General features: G+C 38.5%; 1 protein-coding gene across 4 annotated transcripts; it reads right to left on the bottom strand.

Annotated features, from left to right (window-relative positions):
* Positions 1–1,479: 1,479 nt before the first annotated feature.
* LOC108728933 (uncharacterized) lies at positions 1,480–13,294 on the bottom strand. Of its 4 annotated transcripts, none has more exons than XM_018457766.1 (8): positions 13,119–13,294; positions 6,117–6,253; positions 5,780–5,904; positions 5,461–5,600; positions 4,308–4,519; positions 3,958–4,198; positions 2,666–2,910; positions 1,480–2,158 (listed from the first exon to the last, which is right to left on the bottom strand). In XM_018457766.1, the coding sequence occupies exons 2-8, from the start codon at positions 6,123–6,125 to the stop codon at positions 1,928–1,930; spliced, it is 1,203 nt and encodes a 400-aa protein (XP_018313268.1). In that variant the 5' UTR covers positions 6,126–6,253; positions 13,119–13,294; the 3' UTR covers positions 1,480–1,927. The 4 variants fall into 4 exon arrangements, with proteins under 4 accessions (XP_018313268.1, XP_018313267.1, XP_018313269.1 ...); XM_018457765.1 differs by lacking the exon at positions 13,119–13,294 and adding an exon at positions 11,329–11,519; XM_018457767.1 differs by lacking the exons at positions 3,958–4,198; positions 4,308–4,519; positions 13,119–13,294 and adding exons at positions 5,119–5,148; positions 11,329–11,500.
* Positions 13,295–16,173: the final 2,879 nt, after the last annotated feature.

Here is a 16,173-nt window from a genome sequence, read left to right as displayed (position 1 = left end):
TTTATGTAATAAAATATCATGAATTTAATAATGTATTAGTCAAATATTTATGTTAATAATAGCAAATTTATATCAATTGTCGATAATGTCAGCGTCCTTCGATTACCTCTGGGCCCTTGGGGCCCTTTTTATACCGCCGAAAATTTGCCCAAGGTTGACGGTCTTTAATAGTATCTCGTCGGTGCTTAACGTTAAAGTGACTTAGGCTAAAATCAGCCTTATACCGCCGAAAATTTGCCCAGGGTTGGCGGTCTTTAATAGTCGGTGCTAGAATTGATATAATACGACGCCTGTAAACGCAGCTATGTATACACATATACTATACATATGTATACATCGAGTAGATTTTACATATGAAAATATACACGTTTAATAATTTATTTTTATTTCTAAAATTCACAAAAGATTCTGAATACAATAAATAACTTGAAAAGTGTGTTATCAATATGATAATTTTAACAATAAATATCAAGACTAAGCTTTAAATTTATCTCAACTCGGTATACAGGTATATTTTCATATATTATACATGCATATTGTATACGATCGTATACGTTTTACGGATAGAAATTATATTCTTTCGAAGGAATTAAAAACGAATCAATTAATTAATTAGAATAATTATATCCTACTTTAAAAAAGAAAAAATATACGCCATTCTGTTAATAAATGTATAATATTATATTCCTGTTAATAAAAAACGGATACGAAATAAATGTAATTAGCCAAGTCAATGCACATAAGATAGATTTTGAAAGTGACTAAAATACTAAAATGGTCAACTCATGGATTCTATATGCACGCTTTGTGCACATAAAGGCACCTATATTAAAGGGGTTTAATTTAAAACACAAACACGTCCACTCTCAGATCAAAGAAAGAGAGCGAAAATTTAAAAATATTTTTTAAATTTTATTATAGACGTTTTTAAGATTTTTTAAAAAATTCTGAAAATTATCTTTTATAATTAAAATCTTTTTGATGCATAGCGTATTTCGTGACTATAATATTTATTTCTTAGAATACCCTCATATTATAACATCAATTTTCACGCTTGATTTTTATGATTGAAAATGTCCAATTCTCAGAATCGCAATTATTGCGTGTGAAACTTTAAAATAATTCTTAAAATTCCAAATAATATCTTTTTTTGCTGGTTCTTCTTACCTTGGGATTTTGCTGTACAATGAAAGAGTAATAAAAGATTCTTTTACTTCATGGATGTACATTTAATCTATTCGTCATAACAATACATAATTCGAAAATATACTCTTTGAGAAGCATATATATAACGTATATTGTGCGTTAGAAAACGGTAGCTCTACCATGAATAAAAATATGTATCTGTAAACTGTCGTCCTAATAGGACGATGACGAAACAATTATTTTCACCGGTGATAACCGGTGCCGATTTAAAAAATATATATTTATATATCTATATAGCGCATACATCGCCGTTTGATTTGCTTTCTCTTCCTATAGCATGACTGCAATTATATTCTGTGCGAAAAGCAGACACTTTGCATAGACGGTAGCGAACAGTACATCTCCGGCTTATCAATCAGTTCTACAGTATCTTTCAATTTTATCGACTTACTACGTAATTAGACTAGTTTGCACACTTGAGATTCCTTATTCATAAATTTCGTAATACATATTTTGTTCAGATAAGATAAATAAACAAACAAAACGTTAGTAAAAATCTGACAGAAACGAGATTTAGACAAATATCACTAAATTTGTGAACTAAAGATTTCGTCTAATTTTCCCTTTTTTTAACGCAATGATAGTTTCGTATAATACGATTATTGTTGAAATTGTCGTTTAAAATAATTTTTCGCTGTCCTCTTCGCAGAACTGCTAATAAGTCGGTGACGAATCTCATCGTGGATTTCTCTTTTCATAACCGCAGGATATTTCGGGACGATTATTGTCCGACCATGATCTCATATTCAGAGGAGGCAACCTCGGAACCAGCGAAAGGTATATAACACACGTTGTGAGATGGTTGCACCTTGCCGATGGTCACGGTACCCTCGTGGTGTACACGGCCAACGAACAGCGGCTCGCCATCTTCGGACTCGCCTCCTGGAATCGCATTCGGCGGGATGCTGCCGCCACTTACCGGCACCCAAGTGGGTTTGCAGCCGCAAAGGACCTACGAAAATGTAATGGAAATATTTTGTGAACTGGGAATAATCGCACTTTATCTATCCAACTCCGGTGAAAATTTTTCTCATAATTTTTATACAAATTGGAACATTTTTCAGAAATACTCAGAAATATTCAGAAAGTACATCTTCTCTCAGAATTTTTCATACAAGTGAATTCTGAAATATTTTGAAATTTCTCATCCCATAATTTTTAAAAAATATTTCTTAATTTTTTAAATTTTCTAATATAACATTTCATCAGAAATTATACTTACAAAAACTTTTAGAAATATCTAACGATATTTCATAAATAACATATATATGAAAAATTCTAAAAAAAGATTTAGATTTTCTGAAAAGTGTTCCAATTCGTATAAAAAATGTGAGAAAGTTATAAAATTATATAGAAATTCTGAAAAATTATATGAAAAATTCTGAGAAAAATTTTTACCAGGAAATCAATTCTTTTTTACGTGTGTGTGTTTTCGAGATTATCTCTATTTGATATTCACCTGATAATCGGTTTTTCCATGTTCCGCGCCGCCCCAGGCAACGTAGCAGACGGAATGACCGGGCTTCACCTTGCCGGGGATGAGGGCACCCTCGTGATGAGCCCTACCGACAAACAGAGGCTCCTCGTCGTGTCCACCCTCGACCGCGTCGGGTGGTACCATCCCGCCGGACGCGTCACACCAGCACACGCTTCCCGCGTCGAGTCCACGGACTTCCGCCGGCGCGGACGGCGTCGTGCTAGGATCTACAATTACGTTCTTATACTTAGTAACATTATGGAAACTTTATGAAATCACAACATTGACACGATGTAAAAAAAGAAAAATATAAAAAAGTGATATAATCGAAAAATAATAAAATGCAGGTCCCATTCATCCTCATTCCAGTCAAGCCGTATCCAATTTACCAATATGCGTGCAAAAGCCCTGAAGAAAATAAAAATCGGAGAAGTCAAATGTAAGAAGAGAGTAATAAAAGCGTAAACGAAGCTTCTAGGAGGCAAAAATTGAAACAACGGAACGTACAAGAAGCGTAAACGCCTTTTATACGGTTCGTTATTTCAATTTTCGCCTCCTAGAAGCTTCGTTTACGCTTCTATTATTCTCTCCTTACATTCGACTTACACTCCGATTTTTATTTTCATCAAGGAGTGATTTTTTATTCCATGCGGTTAATAAACTATGCGTTATCAAAAGGTGCTTGAAAAGATCAAGTGACACAGAGTTAAGGGGATGCTGGAGTGACCAAATTATCACATTACAGTCGTATAAAAATCTTCGAATTGACTGAACGGAATAAAAAAAATCCTTTTACAGGATTAAAGTAAACGCAAAATTAGAAGATGGTGCAGTGGATCTTGTACTAAAATCGAAAAAAAGTTAAAAAATTTGTTAACATTCTTTCGATTTTAGTATAAAATCCACTGCACCACCTTCTAATTTTGCATCTACTTTAATCCTGTAAAAGGATTTTTTTTATTCCGTTCAGTCAATTCGAAGATTTTTACTGTAATGTGATAATTTGGTCACTCTAGCATCCCCTTAACAAAAATAAAATTGAGCGCTTCAAACAATTTGATTCTACAGGGAAAGATTTTCAAAAGCCAGGTTTGAACATGTATATGCGTGTGTATGAGGGTGTAATACAGATTTTACGTCGCAATCAAGCGTAATAAAACGTATCGCTCGGTGGTTCCGAGATCGCGTCGACGCCCCGAGTTTATCAATCGCGATCAGATACGAGGGGACGCCGATCTCGGAACCGCCGAGCGGACGTTCAAAGAGATCATTACATTTCTTTTGACCGGTAGCAACTGCGGGATAATGTTCGAAACGGAGCTTCCAGTTTCCGGTCGCGCCCCAACTGGTGCGCACCCCCACATAGCTCACGCCAATGGGGTTCGGATCTCGCCATTCCATGAGGACGGCGCCGCTTGGACCGCCTGATCTGACCGTGATGAGGCCCTCGAGCCACGTGATCGAGAACCTCTTGTGCTCGCGATCGGTGAGAAGATTCGGCGTGTCCACGCGTACCTAGCGGGTCGCAAAATTTCCCACGTCAAAGCAAAAACGTACATTGAGTACGCCGTTCCGTTTAAACGCTTAAATTAATCTGGCACGAATTAACGAAATCGTTTCGAACCTTATCGGGCTGTTTGCGATTGTATCTAATAACCGACGCCTTGTTTTCCCACCCGCCGAGCATGATCTCGTACATGGGACTCGACTCGCCCTTCCGGTCGGTCAGCGCGATGTGCCCATTGCTCATAGCTTTCACGTCGATCAGCACCGAGCCGCTTCGCACGGCATGAAACTTGTACTGTAGCTTGTTAGGGGTGTTCAAAGGTTTGCGACCTTATCAAACGTAAAAAAGATTAAAAAAACAATTATCAATTTAAAATTCTGAAAATTATCTATACAAAAAATGCGAAGATAAATATTGATATTTATAATGAAGGAAAATATAACTTAATATCATATTTTAATAAAATAATTACATTCATAGACATCGAATTGCTTTCAAAAGCCTTTCGATATGTTGCTCTCTGAAGGAATTTCCATTTGAAGCTAGAAAGCAATTAAATAAATAAATCTAAAGTGTCAATCGATGTGTGCGTGAACAATTGAAATGAAATCAATCACTACCTACGATGCCCCTGATTTATCATAGCCAAACGTGCTGTGCATACCGACGCAATGAATTAATAAACACGCTGCGTTTTTTCTTGGATCCGTTAAGAGCCACACAGGGACGAGTCTCCGCGAAAAAGAAACGTTCTTAATCCAGCGTCGACCACACGTGATGGGGACGGGTAACGTGCTAGGAAAGCATCAAACGTACTCGGGCAGAACTAACGAGCAGAAAAGCAGAATCTACGGGACACCCACGTGCGACTACGTCACGCTCTTGCAAGGATCTCGTGAATTTTTTTTTTGCTCAATACATTACGTACGGCCACCGTAACCGCCGCCGCAGCATATGGCTGTGCGAGTGCCGAGGTGCCACAATCCGAAAGGATACCAAAAAGAGAATCATCAGAGAAAATCAGAAAGTGATCAATCTTATCTACAGAAATATAGGAAATATAGGCATTGATTAATCTATTAGAAATAGCCTAATTACGAGTCTCGTTCTCTTTATTATTTTTCTACCTGTTGTAATTACGGATGTCTATTATTATAATCTGTAAAATACAAGATGGAGATTACGAGGGAAAGCTACTGACTATTACGAAAAGGAAATCTGGCAAGAAGAAATGTATCGTTAGATCGCGGGAAGAGTTCTGACTTCCTACCTTCGATGAGCCATTCACCGGTTGCACCCCAGCCAGTGCAAACGCCGAAGTATCCTATCCCGAATGGTTCCGGATCGGCGTAGCTCAGGAAAGGATTTGACTCGCCTTCTTTGCCCACCGTAAGAACTCCATTGTCCCATCTGCGGATTTTGTAAAGCGAATTAAAGAATAATAAGTATATAAAATACTCCACTAATTAATGTATTAATATAATTGGGGTTCTTTAGATCTGTACGATACAGACTTGTAGCGAGTTAACAATGTACCATCAAGCTTAACGACTTTTTAATTAATAAATCTGGCGATTCTAAGCGCCCACCTGATCCAGAAGCCGCGATATTCATCCCCGTTCAGAATGTCGGGCGTTTCCGTTTCTGCTACCTCCGGCTTAGCTCTATTCTTGCGCACGACGGACTTGCTGTTGTTCCAACCTCCGATGAAGACCTGAAGAGAGAGACACAGTCTTCAAATTCAACGCTCCGTTGCATTACGGATTTAATTACTACGACGCGCGACGGCGCTTTTGTGCGCCGTCATGGAGCCGAGGCTCGTCGTACAAGCCAGATTCCGATAGGATCTACGGCTCGAAAGGATATCCGCCGCTACTCAGGCATCCTGGGTAATAAAACGCGCGAAGGTGCGAAACGAAATCTTACCTCGTACATCGGATCCCCTTCCTGGGGTCCCGTGGTGAGGGCGATGTGGGCATCGTTCGGCGCTTTTATCCGGAACTGAATTTGCCCGGCTGTCACGGGGTAGAAATGATACTCCAATTTGTCCTCGGTGTTAAGCGCTAGAAAAGAAAATCGCGTGAAGCTTCAAGAAGCTGCAATGTATAAATCAGATCACTCGATCATTGCTCGAGTCGAAATTTTGCTCCTACTTTGAACCTTAGTTTCAGGACGAATGTAGACTCTAAAGATTTATAATTAGGACGTATGTAGGCTCTAGAGATTTATAACAGGTTTTAATCTAATGAATTGAACTCCTATGTTGAGCCTGTAAATAGCAGTCGGAAAATTTCCTTTTGAACCTATTTTTAGGTTCAAAAGAAGTTTTCTAAATAGAAGCTGTAGATTAAGTAATATCGAAAGAGGTCCTATTTGATTGTTGAAGTATCAAAACAGGTTTAGGAGGTTTAATTGAGGTTGAAAGAGATTGAAAGGACTAAAATTTCGACTCGGGATCGTCTCGTGCTGCTCGTGATAAATCAGCCGGGATCGCAGTCGACTGGCGAGCTGATTACTTAATATTATTATTTTCCGCGTCGCGGGGAGATGCGTCGAACATCCGAGACATCTCGACGCCAGACCGACCCGTAGCAGTTCGGCAAGCGGTCAAGAAAGTAGGACAGTGCAGGATTCGATCAATATCGCACGTCGGTGATGATAATCATGCACGTGGCTTATGTTATACATCTCACAATTCGATCGTAAGTTTTAATGATAGGCTCCGGAAAGGTCATTCAGTGTAATTGGGCCACATGCTAATGCGCACGCGAAAAATCCGTGCCGTTGAGCTTTTAAGAGGTTCATAAAACATAAAAAATGTTACGAATCGCCGCAAGGACGAGCCACCGTCATTTACAATTGTATAGATGCAAAAAAAAAGAATTACGTTTGCATAAAGCTGATCGGTCGTAAAAATAGACATACCAATAATTTCGATACTGCACGCGAGGTTTTTTAATCACTCTCCCCGCGTTCTCGAGTCGATCGAATTACGAGGTCGTAAATACTTGTCCATGATGTGTTAAATAAACGACGTAATTTTCTGCTGAGATCCATCCGCCGTAAAACAACGTCTACAATGAGATTTTAAGGCGTAAAATTTAAGCTTTAAACCTTAAACGGCGTTAGAATCTGATGAATCATAGTCGATTATTCTCCTTACGTTTGATTGTGCTTTCGATTGGTCAATTTCTTACGATGTGGGGTTAAACTTCAAATTTTACACATTAAAACCTGATTGTAGACGACATTTAAGAACTGAACAAATCGCTATTTTTAATTCAGTGAGGTTATTTTTTTAATAATTCTATACCAAAGAATCCCGATATGTTTTAGAAAGCAATCGACGTGACTACCGTCGACTCTTTCGCTTCTGAATTCTTTGTTTCTCAATTTTGATCCGACACGGAATTAGAATCGGGTAGTCTTTGCTATTAATATTACCATCGTTAGTTTCGCAGTGTTATTAATATTATCATCGTTAGTTCTTCGTAGTGTTGACACTTGCGCGAAAAACGTGGCACGACTGCCCATTAATTTCGAGGTCGCATGAAATAAGAGATAATGCGACATTGAGCTTTTTTTATATATTATCCATTTATTTTCCATATTCCGTTCGCTTCGAAAATCGAATGATGCGCGAGCGACGCGGCACCAACGTAACGATTATAAATAGTTAGGCGAGTATGTGTCGTGGTCAGCTTACAACGCTGACATCATACGCATCGTAAATGAGGAAGGGGATCGCACGAGGTGGCTTGGCATGGACCTCGGCCACGAGAAATTCAGATCCCTCTTAGGGCACTCTCGTTGCGGCGAATATATACATACGTCGCCGATACTAAAATCGAGGCCGTCACCGAGTGTACCAGGTCTAATGCCGCCGTGCTGATGTCATTCTTATTTCGATGACAATTACTTCACATTACGCGACGTCCGCGATCCAGAACAATCGCGCGCGACGATCTTCTAATATGTCCAGCCACGATATCTGAGAAAGAAAAGAAGAAAGGAAATCGAGCACTCGCAGCGTCCGACAGAACGCTGATCGAATCTCCACTAATTAATTTTAATCTCCATTATCCATACCTTTCTTTTGACAATTAGCTAATTATTTCGAACAGTGTCTTGTTTCGATAATTAAATTTTAGTGATTAAATTTTAGAAAATTCTTGAATGCAAACAAGAACAGAGAGAGAGGGAGAGAGTTTGAGCGTTCCGTGTTGAACTTGAGAATCCTCCTATCGTTGAAGGGATCTCATCGAGTCCTATGATCGCAATGGCTTGAATCGCGTTAATTTAATGCGTGGCAAATTGATTAGCTTCTGTAATGTGGGTCGTGCTTCTTTCCCAATTAACATAACGACGCGAGAATTAGAGCCATTGAGTCAATTCGCATTGCGCAACTATGAACGCCGCTGATCACACTCATCCGAGCACCGCGCGTGCGAGTTTCCATTCTTAAGATTTATCTCCATTGAAACCGATCAGCATACTGGTTTCTTCTTCTTATACTTTATAAAAGAAGAAAAAGAAGCCAGTAAGGAAAAGAAAAATTGTAAATCAATCGCTCCAAAGTTTCAAATAATTGAAATTAGACACGCGATTTATGTTGCTGCATAGGTTCGTTTCTACGAGCCTTATGTCTTTTCTACAATAAACCATTATCTAAGCTTTAATTGTCTTAGCCGTAAGAAATTGACCAATCACAGTCGAATATGAAAAGAGTAAACGACTATGATTGGTCAATTTCTTACAGTTTAAGATTTAAGCTTACCATTGTGGAAACATTAATTTCAAAATTGAAAAATCATTAATTTCAATTCTTGGAAATCTGAAGCGATCGGTTTACAATTTTCCTTTTTCTTCCAATCAAGACGGAGCGACACAGAATCTGGCTGGCGCGCGAAAAAAAAATGATCCTCGTAATGCTCTAGCGGTTTCGTGCTAAATAGTCGCGCGCCAGTTAATTCTGTACAGTAAATCGCCGTCGATAGCCGGACGCAACGGTATGTAGAACTATTCGCCGTCGTTCTGCCATTGACCTCGCATGGCAACTGTCGGTGTCGCTTCGCCGGCAAGGTGGACCACGGCGTGCAACGTGCAACGCGTTCTCCTGCAACCGCTGAAACGTGCGTGGCTACAACAGGTGCCACGCCACTCTCGGTACCAATCTGCCACCTGCTCTCACGAGGAGTACGTCCCTACCGAATTTTCCTCGGTGATGTTACACCGGTCTGAAACGGACGGAGCTTCTTTTGTGGGACTTAAATGACGCGAGGCGTGTTTTAACAATATTTGTACGACTTGAACGATCATCTATGGAGCTCGTGATTGAACGTTTCTTTTTCATTGTTGTCGCAGTATCTTTGGTTCCTTTGTTTTTCGAACGATATTTGTCCGCGAACTTGTCTTTCTGTCGCGCCGGTTATGCAAGCAAAAAAAAAAACAACGCGTATTTTCGTGTGAGTTTCGAGGGATCGAAGGAAACGATCGGTGAGTCGAAAGCTTCAATGGGCGAGGCTTCATCCATGCGATTTCGCGAAGGTAAAAGTTGACGTGACGTGAAAGGGCCCGGTCGGCGGAAAGGTTACGTGTAATGTAATTAAAGCCACGCTATAGACCGCTTCAATTTCACGGTAAGATGAATGGGAAAAGTGTCCATTCCTGAATTTTCAAAACGCTCCCAGGGATTCCGTTTTAATTATATCCGAGGGAGGTGTACGAGAAGCGCAGAAGATGAAAAAGATAATGAAAGGAACGAGACATTCTAGCATCATAAACGCGACGCGGTGGCGTCGATCCAAGAGTAGACTTCCGTCGGAAAGAATATATTTAATAAAAGAATCGAAATTTTTTTTGGAGAAACAGACCGTGAAGATGATTCACGCAGTGGAAGAGCAGCAGGAAACGAATCTGGGCGACGGGATGATGCGGAGGCCACGGAGGCGGCATTACGAAACGCAATCTGGAAGTCGGATTACACAAGGACGTGGAGGGATCGCATTCTTATGACATGATCACACGCTGTGAGGCCGTTACACGTCTCGGACATTATCCAAGTACCTCTCGCACATTCGCTGTCCTCGCAATACCTATCCGCCGCAGTAACTGCGCAAGTTTCTCGCATTTATATTCCCGCCTGTGATAAACTTTGGCGTGAAAAAGCGAGAAGTTTTTCCTCGCGATGACGTAAACACATTAAAAACTATACGACGCATATATATATATATATATACACATCGTTGTTGTTTATCATGGAATTTAGCATACGACTGCAAATACCTTCGCGTCGACTTCCATTTGTATCGTTTCTAAACGTTTCGCGGAACGTTCGAAAATCCTGAATAGAAAAGAATCCTGTCTCTGGAACCTTTTTTCGGGGTGAATCAATCTTGCCGGGGATACCGGCAGCTGCAGAACGCTTTATTCGCGTTGGGTCTTATGACTGTCCGTAGAATTTTAAAGAATCGCTCGAACGATCGTAGAGTATCGGGATGCCGGCCGGCTTGTCAAACCGGCAGCCGCGCCCCAGCTCTATATTTAGAGAGAATCTCTTGTAAAGAAAAGGCTCAGTGGCTTCTTAGAAAAGATACTATTTCCTCCATCTTGAAAACTTTTTCTATTTCCGCCGATCCGATCGTTAAGTTTGATGAACGAAATTGATCAACAAGGATACGAAGATCGCGAAATGGAATCTTAGATATTAACACGACACACTGAGATCCTTTATCCGTTTTGGAGCAATGTCAATTTAGCGCTAACAACGTTATGCAATGTTACGCTTCCGTATGAATCAAAGCCATCGCGGTCAAATAGCTGCTTTGAAATAGAGGCGCAGTAATGAATAATGGAATAGATTTCAAAATCGGTTATCGCGACAGTCGTATAAATTTGTGTCGAAGTAAAAAAAGAGAATAAGAAAAATAGTAAATCGTTCTTATTTTACACGCTTAAAGCTTGAATCATTTAAATATATAAGAATTATATAATAATTATTGTCTAACACATATTATTATTATTATATATTAATTATACTAAATAATAATGTTATATATATATATATAATAAATATATAAAAAATGTGAGTGCGCTAAAAATTTCGGAAATAAATTTCGGATGTAAATCAAAAACTTACAGACTGCCATGTCGCTCTATCGATATATGTAAAATCCTTCGGCGAGAGAAAAACGGAACGAATACGATGCGCACACCACGAAGACGGAATTCGTACTGCGACGCGGCGCGTGAAATGTTGACGTCTCTACCGGCACTGCCGGCAGGCTTGGCGCATGCGTGATGTCCAGGTGTGACGCGATACCCGCGCTATATGCAAGTGATAATTAATGAGCGAGATGAGTCACGCGGATCAACGCGATGATAGATCCACGGATGGAATTCCGCTCGATATCCTGTTTGCGAGATCCCCTTCCCCAGAGAGATCCGATCGGATTATCATTGACGTAAAAAATTGCCAGACTAAATACGATTGCGTGACGACTAAATCATCGCTCCCGATTAATGATCTCGTGTTTTATTATCGTGTCCCACATGATAAGCTCATGTTTGGATCACGTATGTTTTATGCCGTGCACTGCGTTTGCTCGGTAAAAGTTCATTACGTGATTTGCAATATCGCGATTTAACTTTCACGGTACATCATTATTATTATTAAGCTCTTATACATTTATTATGCGAAACAGATAACAAGTGGCACACAGTCATGGTCATTATTAGTCGATGATTTCATCTGGACTGCATCTGGCGAATAGAATCTTCCATTTGTTTAACAGTCTCGCAAATATGACGTGATGGTTTGACGATACATAATAATAACTGTGAAATAATAAACTTTCGCGAGTTTCATCGATTCTGCTTAGCGATTTTAAATCTTCGTCAACAATTCCAATTGAATTTACACGAATTATTCAAATCGATTTGTAAAACATGCGCTTTTTATGCACTATATTTAATTTTGATAAGGAAGCACAGTTTAAAAGGAAAATTGACCATGCAAACGATTGTTATCGTTGGATAGCAAGTAACCAGTTAACGATCATCGGTTACCAGCGATTGTTACTGAGAAATTCTCGTGATCCAATCTTCGTGTTGACCCTCTGTTGATATGCAAGAAACTTACAGTTTGCATTATAGCAAGAATTTCTTTTCATTTTATGTAGATGCCGGTATCGATTTTTTACCCTTAGTATTATTTTCTGGTCTTTTTATTACCAATAAATCATTTGTATTCTGGATTAATTTTAATCATTTTTACAAGTATACAAAAATTATTAATTATTGATTCTTACATATATACAGGGTGTTTCTCAAATAGCGGACACTAATCATATAGCGTTATTTCTCATTGAAAATTGAGTCAAAAAGTCCTCTACAATTTTGCAATTTTCGCACAATGGTTGACAAAATATTATATTAATTTCTAAATATTGCCAAATCGTATCAGGCTGTTCAACCATTAACTATCACGAAAATTGCAAAAAAGTAGAGGACTTTTTGATTCAATTTTTTTATAAGGAATAGCATTATGTGATTATAGTGTCCGCTATTTAAGAAACATACTTTAACGTTTTTAAAACGTATTTATAAATTTAATATTATAAAATTAATATTAAAAAAGAAAAGGATAGAAACCGTTATTTAATAAGTGTTCTAGTATTAAAAAATAATTCATAAGACACGAATGATCCAATCTCGTGTAACGGTTAATTTAATAATTTTCATCCCGGGATTATTCTTGAAAAATATTGCATACAAAAAATATTATGGTATACTTTACATATATTATAGATTTTTCAATATTTTTGTTGCGATATTTTTCGAAAATAAGGATCCAGATCTTTTCGCAATTAAAAAATATTTATCACAAAACTCATAAATATTTAAAAATACTTTCAACACCGCGCTTACCGTTCCAGTAACACAATCTTCGTTAGTATTGCACAATGCGTTAGTTGCGTGATTGAAAATAACTTATTCGTAGCGTTATTGAAAATTGCATACGGTGTATACAGAAACTGGTATGCAAGCTCAAGATATTACGAAACGTATAATCGCGGACTGCAGCAGAAACGGCATAGACGCATCGGATGCATCTCGCTGTTGCGAGGCGGCACCTCGTTCGTCTCTATTAACTAAGCTGCTAACACATTTCTTAACAGCTGACAATTGACGTCAATTACCAGCTTTGTACCAGCAATTTATGCATTGATATTAAAGCCACGACTTGAAGGTAATAAAAGGAATAGAAAATTATTGATGATATCTCGAATAATATATAATATTAAAAGTTGCTCGTAGATACATTTCTTAATCCTCTGTGATAAATTTGGCTCTCATATTTCATAATTACGAAATAATCTCGTCTGTGATTCTTTTACAATTATTAATCTCAATCAATAAATATTTATCATTATATGAAAATGAATTATGTATATTCGTCTATCAACGCTTCTCTTTTAGACAAAATATCATTCGGAACCTGACACGAGTGGCGACTGAACTAAGCTTGTTCAACTACTACAAGTGTGGTAGGTTCAACAATGCACGTGCATCGTCAGATGCGCTGACCGGTTCCGAGGGGGCCTCATAAAAGCACCGAGACTATTCAAGACGACTACGCGACGAGATCTCTACGCTAAAGCGAACGCGGCCGAGAGATCGAGATTTAAAATATTTAATCAGAATCGGTTTATCTAAAAAAAATTAATGACTAAAAAATATCTGACTGGAGAATCTCGAGTTCTTAAACTCTCAAACGAGTTGCATTAAGAAATAATCCGGAATCCTGTTTTTCAATCACTTGTTACATGGCGATTGTGCCACTTTATCGCTTTGTCGATGCAGCGTGCGAGACGTAATCCCATATAGCTCCGGGGCGTTATGGAGTTTCAAAGAATCGCAGATGAGGTCTCGGTTGTTTCCACGCGAGTCGCATCTCCCGTATATATACAGGTTTCCTCTTCACGTCCAGCGTCCCTTGAAACTGGTCCCGACCGTGAACACCAAAGTCAGAGCGGTCGCTGGCCTTGTATCCTTTCATACGGACGTATCTCGGAATAGAGCCTCGCTCGATTTCCAGAGCGAGAACTCATTTTCGAACGGGACCGAAAGGAACACTTGTAATAAGAATGACAGAAAACACGCCGAATATTACTGTACGAAAGCAAATAAGACGGTACTTTATTTTTCTTTCTTTCTTTCTTTGTTTCTTTTTCTCTCTCTCTCTCTTTCTTTCTATCACAGTTGAGACTACGAAATACAAGCACATATCATATCATATCTCACACACATCACCAACAATAGTTAGAATATACATATATAATATATAATATATATATATATAGCGAACAAATAAAAGTTAACCGACAAAATATCGTCGCGATGAAAGAAGACGTTATCTTACAGTATATAGAAAGAATGAATGAGCAATTCCTGAGAGCATTCATGATAAAATGTCCGTAGTGACCAGCATAATAAGATAATTAGATAATATATTCAATACATCGCAAAGTATTGATTAGTAAAATTCGCCAATATATGGCACTAAATAATATTTACGACTGTCTATGTTTAGACTAAACTCAGTACCTGTTCAGTATGCTAATTATTTTATATCGTCATACTTAGATTTACATAAATATGTTTTGTTAAACATGTGTGCTCGTTACCGATTTAATTTCAGCGTTTATTCCTTTCGACGGTTGTTTCTTCCTTTTCTCTTTGGGAGGAAAAAAGAAGAAGAAAGATGAACTGGTGCAAAAATTCAGCCAAAAAGAACAGGCCTTTTCTATTTCCAAAACGCGCTTATTACCGGTACCGAAACATTCAGAATTCGCGACTGTTTTTTTACCGATCAGCTGTTGACTTCGTGTCACGACATTCGCGACCTTTTCTTTCTTTCCCGCGAAGCGAAGGTTATCTCTCGGTATCTACGTACATTGCTTAGACTCAGTTTCACAACTCACGGTTGACTCTTAACCGAGGTTCAACTTGTTTCTCATCTCTTTCCAATTCTAGAATTGGAAAGAGACAATGAATAAGTTGAACCTCGGTTAAGAGTTAACCGTGAGTTGTGGAACTGGGCCTTAACGACTTTTGTTAGTTGATTTCGAATAAAGCTCAGCAGCACATCTCATTGTACGTCTCTCTATTCTCTTTTCAACACCTTCTGACTCCCTCGTGTACGTTCGTAATAATTCCGACGTCGCCAGTGAACCCGGGTATTTAGTATCATTTCGTTTTGCAATTCTCCTAACAGTCTATTTTAAGCGATTGTTGACGCTCGAGACTTGCGACGTACAATTTATTTTATTGATTCAATTTAATCCCTATAAGAAATTACTTTTCTCTTATGTTCTTATTACGTCAGAGATTATAAAAAAATTTGCCAGAAACAACTAACGTTGGATTATCGGAAAGCATTTTTTAAGAGAAAACTTAGATTATAAAAACAAATCTTTAAAAGTCTCACATCTTATCATTTTTTCGATCAAAAAAATAAATTTCGTAATTTTGACATATAATTCTTTTATTACAATCTTAAGGATTTCCTTTATCTCAATTATCTCATAGAATTAATTGGTTTGATTTTTGAGAAGCTTATTTTAGCTTTGGACATGTCGCTGTTATTTGTTATACATACATATCGTCGAAGTTTCATCCTCGATACAACGGTATCTCACACTTGTTGCTCGACGCGCGACAAACTTTGATTATATCGCGCGAATATTTTGACAGAGAGCGAACTACAGTAAGCGCATAAGGCTTGAATGAAGCCGTACGATGCTTCCCGAGGGTCTTGCCCTTGTCTCGCGCGTCAACAGTAACATACACGATTTATAAATACGATGCTATAAACAGCTATCTCTTTTATACGTCGCGCAGTATGTAACAGCATCCAAGATAGATCGTTGTACCTGAAGCCACTTGAAGACGATACGATGTGCCTCGCGAACGGATTAAT

This window comes from Mycetomoellerius zeteki, unplaced genomic scaffold, assembly GCF_001594055.1.
Source record: "Mycetomoellerius zeteki isolate Tzet28-1 unplaced genomic scaffold, Tzet1.0 scaffold667, whole genome shotgun sequence".
Lineage (NCBI taxonomy): Eukaryota > Metazoa > Arthropoda > Insecta > Hymenoptera > Formicidae > Mycetomoellerius > Mycetomoellerius zeteki.
The sequence above is the reverse complement of the archived record's forward strand: the minus strand, read 5'-3'. Positions and strand labels throughout refer to the sequence as shown.